Below are 18050 nucleotides of genomic sequence, written 5' to 3'. Positions count from 1 at the left end.
TGTCTTATATGTGCTTGATTAAAAAAAAAATCCAGATCCATTAAGTATTCCCTGGAAAAATAGTGAAAATGTCCAAAAAGATTCCGCACCCTGATCTGGATCCACACCAAAATATAATGGGTTGTTCCCTGACCCACAGCGCATGCTTTCACCAAGTTTGGTGAAAACCCTTACAGCAGTTTTTGTGTTACCTAGTAGAGCATATACCTCCACCAAGGAGTGTAATCTTGCTCAACACACAAACCAAGCAACAAACAGAAGTGGCACTCAGTGGAGCCCACAGCACAGTCTCCTACAACTCGCCTGTTAACTAACAAACATACAAACCAACCAACACAAGATCTGGGGTGAAAACATAACATATTTGCTTTTGTTGATCTGTGTTTCAGTGTCACAAACGGCTTCAGACTACCGCTAACATGGAACAGAGATTGTCTTTGATACACGTTGTCTGTCTTTAGTTTTTTTTTTTGCATTATGAAGACGACTCTGTTCCCACCTGGTGTAATTTAATTACAGTGGACCTTGGCATGCCCAGGCAGTGCCCACGCAGAGCCGGTGCAGAATGCCAGCCGGGAACATCCTGTCTTAGGCGACAGGAACATCAGAGGCGACAGATGGCTCATAAATCATGGAGGTGCATGCACGGTGTCGATGGGAGGCCTTCCTCTGGAGAGCACGCAGCAAGCAGGTGGGCAGAGGGAGCATCAGCACAGCAACACGAGCCCTGGACGCATTACCGCTCGCTGCCTGGTGGCACGGAGGCAGAAGGGGAAGACACGGAGAAGCGTTTCCACTGTGTCACATTTTCAGTCAGCCTGTGTCTCGACAAGGTGCGACTTCCTATTGTGCGAGAACTTGTATTTTATCTGAGGTGGAGATTCGAGACGTGTAAACGTGAGGTAGAAAATGTTCTGTCAGTCTCACTTGCAGCGTGCACCATATGGCAGAGCTCTCACCTAACAAACTGAGCCCAATTGTTAGAGATCAAAACTGACTTTTTTCAAAACTAACACAGAGACAAGCAGAGTAAAACAAACAGGATGTGATGCTGTTTACTCACGTTTCATTCTCAGCTTTTTTTGCACAGGCCCTTTACACAGGGAACCAATCAGTATTCGAATCAGGTGGTAAAAAATGTATGCAGTAGTAAAAATATAACATTTAAAACATTTATAATCACCAATTTTGGAGTCCATCAACTATGATCTGATGGTGAATTAGGTAATAGGGGCTTCTGTTGTAGACAGTGGATATCTGAATTTTATTGCAGTAAAGAATTCACTTCACTGAATTTGTTTCCAAGAAAAAGCTCATGTTTCTGTGATTAAACAACTGCTCTTCTCATCTTTAGAATCAGTTTGTTCACTCACACTGAATTAGTGCATCAGCTTTTTGTTAAGACACGGTGGCATTTATCGATCCTGACACATCGTTCATACTTTGCATTGACTCACATGAAACAGTTTCTTATATTGCGAGTGTGAGGCTCAGTGCAGCAGGTGACAATATGCCACATAAATAAATCACAACCCTCTATTGAATTGAAGCTTGTTTATTTCTCTTTGAGTCCACTTGAAAGGTGTTTGACTGACAGTGGCTGCATCTCAAACCCTGAACCTTTGTTATTAACCGTGCAACTGGCTCCTTCTTACTTTATGATATTGATTAAGGAATCTATAATTTTAATCAACTTAAGCTATTTTATTGATGTGACCTCCATGAGAAACATGTGAAATATAATTATTATTGCACGTTGAAATACACTTTTATATATGTTTTTTTTAAATGTGAGCAGCTAAAGAGGTGTTTTCGTACCAAAATAAATACGATTTAAAAGCCAGACTTCAGCAGCTGGCAGAGAAACAGCCCTGCAGATATACTGTGGTCATTTCATTCCATCAGCCGATAAATATCTTAGTTATTGCACCTTTAAGCAAGGAGCACTTTATAAATATGTATGTAGCGTGGCTTGTAGATTATACCTGGGTCAAAAAGAATTTACATATTATTAGTGTTTTGGAGACCTGAGCCTGTGAGCAGTACCAGATAACAGGTTTATTGAATCAGAACAACTTTTTTGTGTCTGGTAAATAAAGATTAATTTATTTTTCAAGTACTAACACAACATTAATTGTGTGCCAAACTGTAGAGGTCTGTCACTGTGAAGGGAACAAGACAAATTCAAAGTAAGTCATTAAATGTAGAAAATATTAAAGCAACACTGTTAAAAATAGCAGCTTCAAAATTAGTTTCTCCACCTGAACCACAAGGAGACTTCGGGTCATGCTAGTACCGACGACTGATCAGGAAATTGATAAGCAACACAATTAATTCTGACGTGTGGCTGCAGAGGGCGCTGTTGCTCAGTAAAAGTTACATAGGGTTGCTTTAAGCCCTTTTTTTCTTATAGTTCATAGGAACAACATGAATAAAACCCAGATGGACTGATGCTCCACTTGATGCATTTTTAAAAGAACTAATATTAATTATCTATTCTTTTATGCCTGTCTTAGTTTTACTATAATGGACTTTTTCAACATGTCGAGTTCAGGGAAGGTGCAGGTCTGACTAACAATGAGAGACCTCAGCAAAGGTCACCATATCCCTGCCTGACACACGCCTGATCAGCGGGGTCACCGGGTACGAAAGGAAACAACGAATGAAAAATTCAAGACGGTTTCAATTAGTGACAGGGAAAACCCTTTGATAGCCGGATATGTGGCTGGATAAACAGACTGACAGATGAATGTATGAATAATACACCAGCAGACTTTATATGTGGCATTGATTCCTTCTCAGATCAATACTTCTCATACTTACCTTGATGTGAAAGTGCAGGTATCGCCATTCAGAATCAGAGCACATCACCAGAACTCTCCAGGGAGCCGCGCTCTTCAGTGTAAAAAGACGAGCTAATATATTCAGCATTAACTCCACTTGAAGCCAATGTCACTAGTTCTCCCTTTCTCTAGCTGCCTTTAAACACACACACACACAAACACACACTCACATACATACACACACACACACTCACATACATACACACACACAGTGACACTGCAGTGTTTGCATACTAATGTCTGTGCTAAACACCTTTCCATCACTCCCCTGATGAAATCTCCAGGCACGCAAATCCACAGTTGTTTGAATTGTTTGTTTGGAGTTTGTTATTCACCTGTTAATGAAACATGAATGCACGCTGAATCGTGAAGTGAAGTGTGGCGCGCCGTCGCATTCGGGCTGTAGCTCAGAATTTGAGAAATTGAACGTCACAACTCTAAAAACCACCAATGACAACTTATCGCTTATGAAAGAGGAACGAGAACTGAAATTCCTGCTCCACGACAAAGGAGCAGGTGAAATTACTTTCTGATGTTCGGCGATTCAGGGCGAAATATCTCGACATGTTTTTGGATGGATTGTCGTTTAATTCAACACAGATATTTATGTCCTCATCAGGATGTGTTCTAATTTCTTTTTTACCAATAAAAACCCACAGAACCAGCTTCGGCTCTGCTTTATCTTTAATGCTAATAAGCTAATGTTGGCATTCGAACCATAGACTGTGTATAAAGATGGACGACATAACAGTTCCCCAGAAGTGAAGCCAAAGCGTCTCCTCCTTTTGGACCAATCAAAAACGATTGTTGGTTTATGGTAACAGTTTGTTATATGCTGAAAGGAAATGTGAGCTGTTAAAGGGGGGTGTCTATGTAATGGATTTTCCCCTTGGCTTGTTAGCCAGTAGGAAACATGCATTTGTACATGCTGTGCCCTAACCCTACATTTAAAAAATAAATAATTAACATCCATATCTGAACTCAAGCAGGTCACAGAGAAACGTTCTAATGAATACAGGAAGGAGTTACTTTTTTGGGAACGAATTCGTCAAACAAAGCTTCTCAGTGTCACGTTTGGTGATGCTGAGTGAAGAGTTGTCTATTTTGCAAAACCGGTGAATGATGAAAAGCAATTTGCATGTTTGCATTTTTGTTTTTATGTGAAGTAATTTAAAATGTTTTACCGTACAGTGACTGCGAAGTGGCAGATGTAATTAGGCCCCACTTTAACAACACAATCAACATCTGCCCTTTGTCTTTGTCTTTTTTTCAAACTGTGGCTGGTCCCTTTTGTCCGTTTCAAGTTGCCATGTTGAAGTGCTGGTTTTATTTTCGGCAGGGGCTTGTGTGTGGTTTTTTTTTTTTCTTTTATTTAAAGCTAAAGCAATTTACCACAACAAACACCTGATTACAACTGAGAGAGGCATGTGGGAGTATTGTAGTAAAGTAACTAGTTATGGACATTTAGATTTAATTGATGTGATTATATTTTCCTCAGTTGTTTGATTAAGGGAGAGTGAAAAAGCCTGTTTTATGTGCACCACTGTTGGCATCTGTGTCTCCTTATAGTTTCTATATCGCTTTTTTCTTTGCCTTCATCTTAATATATGATAATTCAGACTGAGTCAATTAAATGCTTCAATAGACATATCGGACGTTGCCTTTAGGGTTTAACATTTCAAAGGTTGTGCATTGTAACCATGGTTATATAAGTTAATTCTTCGTTTTAACTGCAGTGTACCAGCATTGTGTTTTGTAGCTGTAACCCAACTAAAAGACAAAACTACTCGTGCATCAGGAAAACTTGATTTGTCTCTCACTGCTGTCAGAACCTCTTTTGTCTTTTTTAAACAACATCCACAAAGTCTCTCAGCTGCAGGGAACAGACGTGGAGAGAGTTTTGGAAACTTTATTTTTGTCTTGACAATGAGTTCAATAAACAACCCTGTCTCATAGTTTGCTTCTAAAATACAAATATGTAATAACAGGAACATTCTGAAGAAACATTTTTCCTGGGTTAAGTTTTTGACCAATGCAATTAGGAAACATTTTATATAAACCTGCACTTAAAAATTAAAACAGTACATAGAAATAAACATTTGACATCAACGTTTTATGTATAAGTTTGACTTGGTTTAATCAAATCACTCAAGTTATTTGCTCTTTTCTCATTAATTCAATATGACAGAACACACTTATAATAATATGAGCCTTTACATTGAACTTGTGTTATAAAGTTACATGGGAATTTGATGTGTAATTGAAGTACACAAAATCAACATTTTAGACATAATCATTTTTGAGAATATATAATTGTGTAGTGTTGATACTGTAAAATAATAAATGAGGACATTTAATATGAAGAGAGGGAACAATGTTTTTAGCAGAAATTGATTTTGTAGATTAATTTATGGATTATTATTTTATTTTATAATAAATGTATTTTCTCAGTTTTGTTTGAGACTTAACATAATATAATTACTGGTAATTATATTTGTATACAGTATAATGTCTACTCCCTAATTTAGAGCTGGAAATATATAATGTGAGTCATGTTTAACAATGGTGGAGTGATATGATGTAAGATGTGATGTGCCTACTCTCTGAACTTGATTAAATGTTGCCAAGAGTTAATTATCAACAGGTAACATCATGTCTCCCATTAAACTTTAAATGGAAAATGAATTTGTTGTAAACAAACATAGTTTTGAGGGAACAGGGATGTGAGGAATGAGGTTCTACATGACCTCAGAGTCACGGCCATCTTTCCTGAGCTGACCATGTTTTACACATTTTAGTTGACCTTGCACCTGCTGTCTCACTCGGAGGGGAGCTATTCATCCTCAGCCTGTTAGAAGTCACACCAAGGTGGAAGTGGAGCTCGACCCACGGGGATGACCGAGTCAGAGACATACTCCATCAAACCTTCATACAAAAAGCAGCATATATGTATTTTTCAAGTTTATGCTGAATGGAGTTTGTTGTGGTTTTGTTGTCGTTGTTTTTTTCAAGAACATCAGTCCATCACAGTTACTTTAGTGCAGGTCTTTCGGCAGCATTGACATTTCCTGTCAGCACAGATAAGGAATCGTCCCCGTGAAGCTGCAGCGGTTGTTACCGGAGTAGCTTTCCGCTGTATTTGCAGTACTGTCTCCTTTCACAGCGAAGATGAGGGGCAATTAAAAATTCAGAATCTGGGTTATTCAGCAAAAGCAAATGACTGTTGACTGCTGTGCAGAAGCTCACAGTGTGGGGGACTGAACATCCCCTGGAAAGTTTAGGACGCAGCTTCCAGATGGTCCACGGATCTGCTTAGTACACCACAGGGAAGGAGGGATTACACTAGTCACACTACTGCCTACAACTACCAGGCAATACTATATAAGTAAAACATGGAAAAGTCAATATTGTATAAAATATTCCATGACCTTAAATTATTGTTGAAGATAAAATATTACACATTAAAGTATCAGTTTATATTAATGTACACTAAACTAATTACTTACATATTAGGAGGATATTGACTTTCTCACCACCTTATAATGCACGTACTGAGCAAAGGATATTAAGATTGCATTATCATTTACTTTTAGTTAATGGCCTTGTGGTTGTAGAACAAGGTCATTAACTAAAAGTAAATGAGTATTACAATGACTAATAAACTAATAAAGAGCTGATATGCATGGGAATATAAGACATTATATTTAACAGGGAATAAATGCACCGTCATATAAACCCAAAGTCTCTTCCAGGATTTTAGGAGCACATCTGCATTTGTTGTTCAACCTAGATTATCTGGTGTTACAGATTCTTAAACCTCCTAAACTGCCCTCAATCATCGGGGCCGTCTGGATAATCGTCACACACTTGATCGTGTCTAAGGTCAGCTAGTGTGCTACTGTTGACAGATATTAGAACCCAGAGTTCAAATCCCCCCCGCAGAACAGATAACCCCTGTTGATCACATCTCTCCTATCATTTTCTCATCCAGAGCTCGTTTGGCCTTCTGCTTTTGTTAATTAGCATCAGAGCAAGTTATCGCTCCATTTTGTCTCCATATGATTCCCCATGAGCTCACAAGAGACATGAGAGAAGAATATCTGTGAAGATGTTAGTGATGCAGCCGATTTCAAAACCAGTTAGGTTTTCAAAACTCCTCGAGTCTGAGCCCAGCTAAAGTAGATATTGTAAGTGATGTAAGTTTTGACAGATTGGAATAACAATGATTAAATCTCTGGTTCTGCTGCACTTCATTTGAATCTTTTGATACTTAAACCGATCCTGAGCGTTACAAGAGTGCAGCTCTAAATCAGTGAGGAACAAACTTCAAAGTAAAAAAATTATCATCTTACACAACATGTGCATCACAGCTGTAATTTCAGTTTTAAGTTGTTTTCACCTCCGTGGTGTCTGGGTGGTAAAGCGGTGCCAGGTCTGGAGGCAGAAGGGAAGGTGGGTGCTGACAGAGATGAGTGCGCAGGCACCAGAAACAGAGGGAACGAGCCAAGACCTGCCGAGCATATAGCCAGACACCAGCCGTAACCCAAATGACACAACATATGGAGTACAGCTGAAGAATCCCTCCACCCTCGTCCACCAGCCATCACCTCAATCTGTTTTCCAGACACACAGCAGCTTTGTGAAAAACAGGCAATGAAGTCGTGATAGCAAGTGGAGAGTTTGAAAATCTATTTCTGTGACAATGGTTAAATCCTTAGTCCCACTGAGAGATCCCTCTGTTGAACACATCCTCTGTGTAATCAATGAATAAAGATGGTGAGTGATACTTGAATACTGGTGAAGACAGAGCACAGGTTTGTTTGTGATGCAGGTTTTCTTTCTTGATACGATCGATATAGGTTGCACCACACAACCGCTCTCCAGCTCTCATTAATGAGGCAGAGGCCGATTAACACCCCGACCACCCTCCACCCTTTCATTAGAGACACAGCCCATGTCAGCAGGCCAAGAAGGAGACAACAGAGGGAGTTCTTGACCTTGACTTTTTTCCGTCACTGCACTTTTTTCATGGCAGCTTTCAATGAGAAAAAGAACTGTCCGGACTTTCTTTGCCAGCCAAAGGAATATTTGTCAGGTTTTCAGGTGAGATAGAGATGATGGAGGCATAGCAGCAATCTCCAGGATCAGCCTCACAGCTCTCCATTTATTTTGTTAGTTCTTTCTAGGCTTATTCATCCTTTCTAGGCTTTGTTGTCGTCTATGGCTTCATTTTCTCCTCCACCCTTTTTGACTTCCCCCAGTGCGTCACTTGGTGCAGCGCTTAATCCTCCAGAACTGTGCCACCTACCACACCAGCAGCGGGGCCATCCCTGCAGGGCATGTCCCTGTGTGCGCAGGATCAGACCGACATTCCCACCAGGGTCTTCACCTACAGACGTTTAGGTGATTCACTGAGGGTCACAGCTAACAAATGTATGCTCCTGGTCTCCCAGTGATGGAGCATTTCAAAGCTGATCCAGGTTGAAGTGAGTTCCACCCTGCTGACTCCTTCACAGGGATTCAGAATCCAAACTGGATTCATCCTGAGCACATAGATAACTATGATGATGCACACTATGATTCAGAGTCAGGACGTGATACCATGTCTTTAAAGCAAGAAAACCAAATGATCAAATGTTTTTTTTATTGTGGATAAATTCAGAACATGGAAACAGTAAAGTACTGCACCGTGGAGACCAGGAGTCACTATATGAGGCTTCTGAGCTTATTCAGTTTATATGCATAATGGGCTTAAGTTGCTTTCAGACAGAAGTTTGTGCTGCTGTCTCCATTGTTTTTTTAATATCTTACTATAATGTGAGGAATGTGACTGTGTGCATGTATGTAGTTAGCATCAAATATCAAAAACTGTTCATCCTATCACCTTCGGACGTGAGATGTGTTGCTGAAGGACCAAGGAAATGATAGATGTGAACTGTGACATGCTGGTAATGGTTTTTCTAGTTTAATTAGCCTGAGTTGATGACGCTGAGATTGAACAAACATGGTTACTTGGTGGTCTGAGCCAAATAGTGGAAAAATACTCAAATTAAATCCCTCAAAAGTAAATGTTAAGAGATAATGAGTTAGGCAGTTTATCTATGAAACACTATGAGGCTGAGACAGTGGCAGGTGACCACGTTGGATTCTGCCTCTTTTAGGAAATGTAATTAGAGAATCGTGATTTTGACAGCACATCTTCAATATGTGTGTTCATTATGTGATGCAGGAAAAAGTCAGAAGCAATGCACAAACAATTTGAACTGAAGATTTTGTAGAGTTACAAATCTACTCGCATAATTAGTTCAACCATACAGCACAGTTGCATGAGGATGTGACACATAATGAGTTCAACCTGTCAGAATCTGCTGCTGAGCATCATGGGAATTAGGGTGATGCCTTGTGCTTGGACAGCAAAAACACTGCGAGGAAGACAGCAGTGTTTATTCATCACCGCTCGTTTCCCTTCTTTCTCCTGACTGGCTCGCTTGGGTTTCCCGGCCTCTGTAGAACCAGACACGGTTAATTAATCCCTGAAGCTGAGCCGAGCGGGGAGATGGTGTGGGACGGCGCCGCGCAAAGTGGAATCCATAACATGGAAACGAGGCCTCACAGGTGAATGTGTCCCCAATGCACGCCACTGCACGTTTGCTGCAACCACCCACCACTTGTTTAGGATATCACAAGCAGTGTTTGCTGACGGCTCGTTCTCCTATAATTAGTATGGAATTTAAAGCAGCCATCCTGGTGGTGTCATTGTTAATTATACTTTAGGCCTTATCCAGCATTTTATAGTTGAGTTTTTTCTTCTTCTTCTTGTTTTGGAAAGCCTGGAGAGAGGGACAGATTGCAAGAAACAGCCCATGTTCATTTAGTTAAAAGATGAGAAAGGCAGGCTCCAAAAAAAGACCCAAATTAATTGTTGTCTAAAATTGCAGGCTCAGCGTGCCGGGTGCGGGCAAGTCTCTATAATGAATGTGCGTATGAACAGGAGATGAAGTGAAGGGCTGGCTAATTTGGTAACGTGCGAACAAATGGTTTGCTTCCTCGAGTGCACAATCACTCTCTGTCGATATCTCACTCAGTGTTTATTTTTGACCATTTCCTTCACACAGAATCTGTTGCTCACTGTATATGTGTGTCTGTGTGTGTGTCTGTGTGTGTGTGTGTGTGTGTGTGTGTCTCGTTTCCTCTGCCTGCTCCGTTGATTGGTATTTGGAGATAGACAAATCCTTCATTATATACATATTTACTATTTATCTCAAAGCACATTGAGTGCCAGAGTTTCAGGTCACTTGAATGTTGCTTTACAGCCTCAAGCCTCAGTGATTCATCCTCTTTGGTCTTTACAGTACAAGTGTTCTGCTGTCCACCTATTTCAATATATTATAATGAATAAAAAAGAAATAACCATATGTGGTAGTAGATATAGAGGCTTTATGATGTGCTCTCCTCAGATATGACACACAGACATATGTCCTTTTGCCTATAGCGGTTTGAATCTCCTGGGAAAATCGCTGTAGCACCATTAAGCGCTTTAAAATAGCAGATAAAATGTCTGTAATTCCCGATTACCGAATCTCTTGTGGTCCTCAGCCTCGGTATCAGGGATGCATGTCCTGGAAACACACTAACATGCAAAACAAATGCACAAAAAAAAAAAAACTGCATTAAGTATTGCAAGGCTGCACATATACTCTCACTGTTTATCTCTCTCGACTCATACATACAAACATGCACGCACACACACACACACATACACAAACACCCACACGCAACCGCTGGAGAAGACACATTGGCAAATACTGTTTACTGATATGCGGATTGGGTTTAAGAGCGGAACGCTGAGCATTTCAATCTAAACAGTAAACACTCTTAATTGGATTGTGTGCTTATGTGCTTTGATGTGAATCCTCTAAGGATTGTATATTATTAGGCCTAATTGATTCTGATACATACTTACACCAGTTTAGAAAATTAGCCTGAAACAAATGTGTGTGATTTCATCCCGATCCTGATAGTGCTGCATTATAATCCACCTTTTGGTTGCCGCAGCCATTACCGGAACATTGTGCCTTTGCCGTGTCAGAGTTCACTGGTCATTTGGCAGTCCGCTGAGGCCGCTCGCTCTCTGTGTCTACATCTTGTGGAGATGACTGCAAACCTCCTGCTCATCACAAATGAGGCCCAGAGGGGCCGACTGGAGCAGAGAGAGGGCGGGGGGGCTCGCCGTCACCTTGAGGTTGAAAAGGTGGAGCCCTGATCCTCTGTTGCTGACCTCGTATACTCACTTGCCTCTGGAGGGTCTGAGTCAAGCGAATCAACCTCGTCCATATAGATCTGCTTTAGAGTCCCCAGAAATGTCAGGCAGTGCAAGGCAAATACAGAGACTGTGCTGAGGGACGAGCCACCACCAGTGTTTATAAAGCCATTTTCAGACATGACCTCACAGGGATGTCGTAGAAACTCCAGTGGCTCTCATGTGGACATTTGCATTCACACATACAGCCTCCCTGGAGAATGTCAGGAGGATCTCCAGGGTTCAATGCATGTCTGAAAGCATCTTAAAACAGTTCATGTGCTGAAATCCACGGGTCAAATAGCAAAGTTCAGGACAAAGTTGGTCCATCCCAACGTACAAATGTTTGGTGCAGAGGATTAGTTTGAAGCAGAAGGTTGATTGAGGGTTGGTGCCATTTTTTGGCATCGCTCTCTACTGGCTGACGCAGCGGTGGCAAAAAATAACACGAGCTCCGTGGCCAAACGAGCAGCGGCTTCTTTGGTTTCACATCACCTGCAATTTGAATTCCATTAGTTGCTGTGCCACATTTCAAATAAAGCTCGGGCCTATTAATTACCAAAGTATGGGTTCAGGCCAAAGGTGAATGTGCAATTATAGAATTAAATCAAGCCCCTGTTTAACTTGTCGGTCCTGACAGGAATGATTTGGGTGAATTATTAAATGCTTCCGCGGCTCTCTGCTGCTTCATTGTCGGCTCAGAGGAACCCAGCTGCAAGAATCCCAGCTCAGTTCCTTTCTGTCCCTCACATACAACTATTATTGACTGTGCTATAGAAAAAAACATTTGTCTTCAACTGTTCACGGTTATGATGAAGAAAAAGGAAAAATTATCCACTGCCTCTGCTGAAAGTTTCCAAATGTTTTCTGTGTTCTGTGAACCGTTTAATAAAAGAGGTCAAGCTTAATGGGATCATTATGAATTTGTGGTGGTTGCTGTAATCATGCGGAAACTGTATATCATTATCACGGCTTCAGGTCTACTGTATTAGAGGTTTTAATTAGCTACCTGTTCAGGCAGTGTAAAGTTATAATGTGACATGTTTTTTTTTATTATTCTCGCTGCAAATTATTCAAGTCACGCAAAAGGATTTCACTCAGGCCTATTTACACATTTATTAATTTTTACAAGCAAGCCCATAGAAACAGAATAACAAGCCTGCATATAAATAAATATTTGCGTGACTCTAATCTCTTCATGCCTACGTTTGTTAAATGTGGTTTTTCACTAACATGAAGAAAATGCATTGTTTCATTGGATTGTGCTGCCAGCGAGCATTTGAAATAATTGCTGGTAATGAAACAGTTTGCCAGTGGCCGTCTGGTTTCAGTCTCTGTGACGAGCAGCTGTCTGGAATTAGAGAATCAAGTCGGGGTGAGGGGTTGTGGCGGCAGCAGAAGAAGTCAACAGTGGCGAGTGTCTCAGGGACTGTGTTGCCATGAGGTCTATGCTGACATGACTGCAGGGATGTGTGTTCCTCTGGTGGCTCTTCTCAGGTATTGTAAACCTGAATGTTAAGTTATAAATACAAACACAGAGTAGCTGCTCAGCGCTGTGCTGTTACACTGGGTTACACTTGTTTGTTGTCTTTTCCAGCGTCGTCATGCTTCCCTCCGTGTCAGCTGGAGGTTTCTACTGTGCGAAAACAGCAAGAGGTACGTGGTGCACTTTGACTGATGTTACTGCCTTTTTTTATAATTATTAATTAGCAGGCGTTTTTGAAATTTCTTGAAATAATTGAAATTTGAACAATAAAGCGGCAAACAGAGAATTAATACAGTCTTGCATGTTGTTGTGCTGTAGCACGTGCCGCTGCCTTGGGTTTGGATTATCCTGGAGTCCACGGAGCCCCGGAATTCTCTGGACCAGCTCACCATGAGGTGCACCCTGACATGATGCCACTGACGCCTCAACCGCATGAAGTCGATGATCCTGATGAGGGAGAATCTAACGTGGCCTCTGACAGACACAATCAACGACAAGTGGGATCATTCGATGACGGCGCACGTAAACAAGCTCAACCCAGGAGTTCTAAGTCCACATTTCTACTGAGCCGCGGCGCTTACAAGCCAGTTCAAAGTGAACACACCAGTTTTCCCAGAGGACAGATGGACAGTAACCACAGGTTCAATTTTGAGGAGGTCAAGCATGTTGCCCCGCCAACGCTGTTTCAAGCCTCGGGCTGGTCTGACCTTGCGAATTGGGATCCTCAAGGTCGCGGCGAGTCCCTCTCATTTGTCTACAACAAGCACAACCTTGTTTTTGACGAGTCTGCCCCAAATAGACGTGGCATGTCTCTGAGTGGACTCCCACTGCCTCGAAGCAGGGGTCGTGGCATTTACCACGGGGGTCTAACCGGATTTGGCCCGAGTAGAGGAGTCCCTGTACTCACTTCATCTCGTTTCCCCAGCAAAAGCCACGTCAGAGCGATGATTAACCGAAGTCCTGCGCTTGGTAGACGGGGAAAAATGAGGCTCCCTGACCATCTACTTCGGTCCCTGTACAGAAACCTCAGTGTCAAACAGTTTGTTCAAGGTAACCCTGCTCTTAGACTTGAATGATTTAAAGAAAAAAGTTGTTGAACTAAAGGGTCTGACTCTGAGCTCCACTTTCTTGTCAAATTATTAAAGTTAACAGGCATTTTGTGAAATAAAACAGATTTCAGAATCTATTTGATTTTACTGAATGATGCAATGTCCAACTTATCTGTGTACAAGCTGTTGTGTTGTTGCTCTTAAACAAAACACATCACACTTTCCTTTCTAAATCCTTATAATTCCAAGTGTTAATCCACCTCCATCATAACTGTCTTCCCCGAGGTCTGGGTGTTACCAGAGTGCCATCTGTTGGTTGTAATGGGTACACATCTCTTTTTTTTCATTGTTGAATACAGGTGCTGCTTAACAGAAGGTCAGTCTTTGACAAATCCCATAATCTGTTTACAATCTGCTGTTTGCAAGTACAACTGCTGGTTATGTTATTTTCTCCAGATAGCTTTGGTGTTTTCAGTGATTACATGTTTCACTGCTGTTATGACCATTTTAATAAGAGAAAATAAGATGTTAAAATTCAGCTTCAAATGATAAAGTTGTGTCTTTGCACAATGTCTTTACCACCTCCACCTGGCTTTGAAAGAGAGAGAGTGTGTGTGTGTGTGTGTGTGTGTGTGTGTGTGTGTGTGTGTGTGTGTGTGTGTGTGTGTGCGCTGATCGACCCATAAATCAATCAGTCAGGAGCCAGAAAGTCGAAATGCTTATGAGCACTCATCTAGAACGTGAATAAGGAAATGAGTGACAGAACAAAGTGAAGCAATCAGCTGTTGTGTGTGTGGGGGGGGGGGCAGTGGTGAGTGGCCATACATCATAAAGGATGTCAGGAGCAGCGGCAGCAGGTGGTGAGTTTGAAGCCCACCTGCAGATCAAAAAAGTACATGTTGCATAACGTAGAGCATCATAAACCACAGCGTGAATGAAAAACACTGAGAGCAGGTTGGAGAAAAAACTGCATCTGGGCAAAGATCAACCTGGACCAGTGGTGGAAGTACTCAACATTTCACTTCAGTAATAGTACAGATAAATAGACAAAAATGCTGTAAAACTAACTACTTGCTTTTAAATTTACTTAAGGTATTTAAAGTAAAAGTTACCTAAAGTTACCTACCTTCTGATCAGGGGATCAATTCCCCTCTCGTCAGTGGTTACTTTTAAAGATTTAAAAAATTAGAAATTCTATTGCTCTGCTTCATACAAATCCAGCAGAGCAGAAAGTACAGATATTTTCCCACATACAGTATCCAGTGGAGTAAAAGTGAAAAGTATCTGAAAATACATCTACTTAAGTAAATGTAGTTTGTTACATTCTACCAATGATCTGGACGTTTACCTTTAATATCCCAACCACATGTTGCTAGAAGGTCACTGAGGTTTTCTAGCATTGTACAGACATAGGACGACCCCAACTGAACCAGGACTTGAACTGTGAAACTTCTTGCTGTGAGGCAATAGTGCGAACCACTGGACCTCAGTGCCGCCCTATATTAGAATCTCCCCGTTGAAATACAGTTTGTCTTTGGTTGCATTGATTTACTATTAACAATTATCTACACAGAGTAATAAAATTAACTTTCATACAGGCGTGTAATGAAATGTAGTACAGCAGCCACACAAAAAGTGTTTCTGAGAAGTTCATATGACCTTTTTGTTCAGGGATTGTCAGAGGAGGCTCCATCCATCCATTCATCCATTCATCCATTCATCTATTTATCCATCTGTCTCTACACCCTGGACACCTCAGAAAAACGTCTTGCTGTAAGACGACAGTGCTTACTACTATCCTAGCCAAAGTATATTGGAATATTCCCCTTGAAATGCAAATCAACATTTAGTCTGATAAAATGAAATTCCATGACCTGAGGAGCTGACAGTTTGTCTGCGGTCGCATTGATTTAATATTAAAAACGAATTATCCGCGCAGGGACATAAAAGGAACAGTCATAAAATGAAATCTAATAGAGCCGCCACACAAACAGTGTTACTGTGAGGTTTTATATGACGGAGCTTTTCTTGAGGTATTGTCAAAGGGGTTTCATGCTTTGTGGTGGTGGTGGTGTGCCACTATTTATTGTTCTCTTACTCACCACCACAAATTGCTTTTTTTCCACCTGTGGGTCCATTAAGGCCCAGAGAAGGAGCAAAATCAACAGCTCCTTGACAGTCTCAACTAAAACTGAATAGGCATCATCTGTCGCAGGGCTGTTAGGTTGAATTTTATTTCACACGTCTGTGTTCGTACATCCCCTGTAATTATACTGCAACACCGAAACATCCACATGCCCAGAGTCGGCTGCTCGCTGCCCATCCATTGTGCATGAGCTTTTGTGTCGCCCAGCTTGAAAAGTGACTGTGTTTACCTTGCAGTGAGTCTCCGCTCTTTGTCTTGTCTGCCCACAGAATGAGTCTCCTTGCCTGAAAAATGTGCAAACATTGAAGCACTGCATTTTCCTTCACAGGGCCTGAACAATTGCTACTTCTGTGCCTTTGAAAGGGAGGAGATGAAACAATGAACACCACCAAAATAGCTCTGTGGCTTTTTCTCACCAGCTATACCGAACGCATTTAGTGACGAGCAGCAGCAAATAATAAATAACGCTGCAGACCACACACAAGCACAGAAACAATTACAGCCCTCTGATTCCTGTAGAGTGTTTTCAGTCTATCAGAGAATAAAGTTTTAAGTCCTCTGGTTTCATACGTTGGTACTGACTGTCCGATTCTGCAGGCGTCCCCCAGCAGAATCTAACAAAATGGTCCACGGGCCACTTGAGGTTTTATTTCAGTCGGATTATTGTTCACAGACCAACGCACAGTAAAAGTTTATGGAGCCCGCGGAGAGAGTCGTGCCACTCAACTTAGTAGCCAGTGGAGCTTGTGTTGCTCATGTTGTCGGCTTTAGGCTACAATGTTTTGCAAGTGTTTTTTAAAAAATCAGCTAAATATCTTTTTTTTTTAAGTCTGAACTTTGGATGTGAGCAGCTTTAAAGCGATCCATGCAGACACAGACAACTCATGCACACGTGATCAGTGCAGGGTCTTAAAGATGAGAGTAGACACTGTTCTGTAGAGCTATTTGTTAATGTGCATCCAAGTGTAAAATGTTTCTATATCATCATCAGTCAATTAGAGAAGGTTACATACAAATTAACTCTGATTACAATGACAAGCCTACACTTGTTTCCCATAAACCACTATTTGACATCTATTTTTACCACTGTCTGTTAATTGTATTTATTACTGACATTACATTTTTATCAGTTTCCCTGGAATCATTTCATTGATTACATTTAAGGTACTAATATCTATGACTCTGTGTAAATATGTGTGGATCAAGATAAAAATTGGGATCTAGTGGATTTAAATGTGGTCTCATAAGAGCATGGACGTACTGGAAGTAATGATTCTCTCACGCTGACCAGCCGCAGTTCAGAGTATTCCTCACATTGGCCCCGACGGCCCGTCTGAATATGCATTAGTGAACTGTTTGGCCTTGTTGGACGTATACGCTCTACCAGGTGCTACACTAGTTTAAAAATGTGATGTTTACTCAGAATGTATTGTGCTGGGGGCACATATGCAAATTCCTGGCAGTACAAAATCTAAAAGGTACTTGCAGTGTTATGAACCTCGCCAGGTCAGCAGTAGTATGACCCCCACCCCCACCACCCCCACCACACACCACACACACACACACACACACACACACACACACACTCTGGAGCTCTGCACTATAAATATGATGTGCTACACTTTATGTTTTGTTCTAACCATCCCAGAAACGATGTTTTCCAGCACTTGAGCTCAAACTCAACACAACTCTGACTGAGTTGATAAAAAGTTCTTATGTCACTTAAAAACCATATTAGCTGATATGCTTTGTTACACATCAAGAATCATTTTCGTCATCTGATGTAAGAATAAATAAACTGAGCTGCCACAGTCACACTTCAGTTCTGTCTGTGACTGAACTCAGATGTGCTCAGATCCCAGCTCACAATCACAATATTTACATTCATAAAAAAAATAGAAAGAAATGGACTTGAAGTTTAAATACAGACGTCAGCTGGTGTTTACATGTCTATAATATAACTTATAACTTAACTGTCATCACTGAAGCTCCTCCGGCACAAACTATAAAAAAGAGAAGAGGCCTAATAAAAAAAAAGTTTCATTTTGTAGTCCTCTGTTGCAAATCTGGAGGCAGAGATAAACCTGAGGGGTCAACAGATGATTAGAAAATATCAAGAACAAAATATTTCTGCTGCAAACATTTGAGGTTTGTTTTTGTGCCTCCATGCTGGAACACAGGTGTCATGTTTTCAGGCCGTCCATCTGTCCATTCGTTGAGTGAATGT

The 18050-nt window shown here is 41.1% G+C and overlaps 1 protein-coding gene across 1 annotated transcript; it reads left to right on the top strand.

Annotated features, from left to right (window-relative positions):
- The first annotated feature begins 12475 nt into the window (after window positions 1-12475).
- Window positions 12476-13814, top strand: LOC109633165 (uncharacterized). The gene is made up of 3 exons (XM_020092806.2): window positions 12476-12639; window positions 12740-12798; window positions 12947-13814. The coding sequence occupies exons 1-3, from the start codon at window positions 12599-12601 to the stop codon at window positions 13702-13704; spliced, it is 858 nt and encodes a 285-aa protein (XP_019948365.2). The 5' UTR covers window positions 12476-12598; the 3' UTR covers window positions 13705-13814.
- The last annotated feature ends 4236 nt before the right edge of the window (window positions 13815-18050 follow it).

Source organism: Paralichthys olivaceus, chromosome 13 (genome assembly GCF_024713975.1).
Source record: "Paralichthys olivaceus isolate ysfri-2021 chromosome 13, ASM2471397v2, whole genome shotgun sequence".
Lineage (NCBI taxonomy): Eukaryota > Metazoa > Chordata > Actinopteri > Pleuronectiformes > Paralichthyidae > Paralichthys > Paralichthys olivaceus.
The sequence above is the reverse complement of the archived record's forward strand: the minus strand, read 5'-3'. Positions and strand labels throughout refer to the sequence as shown.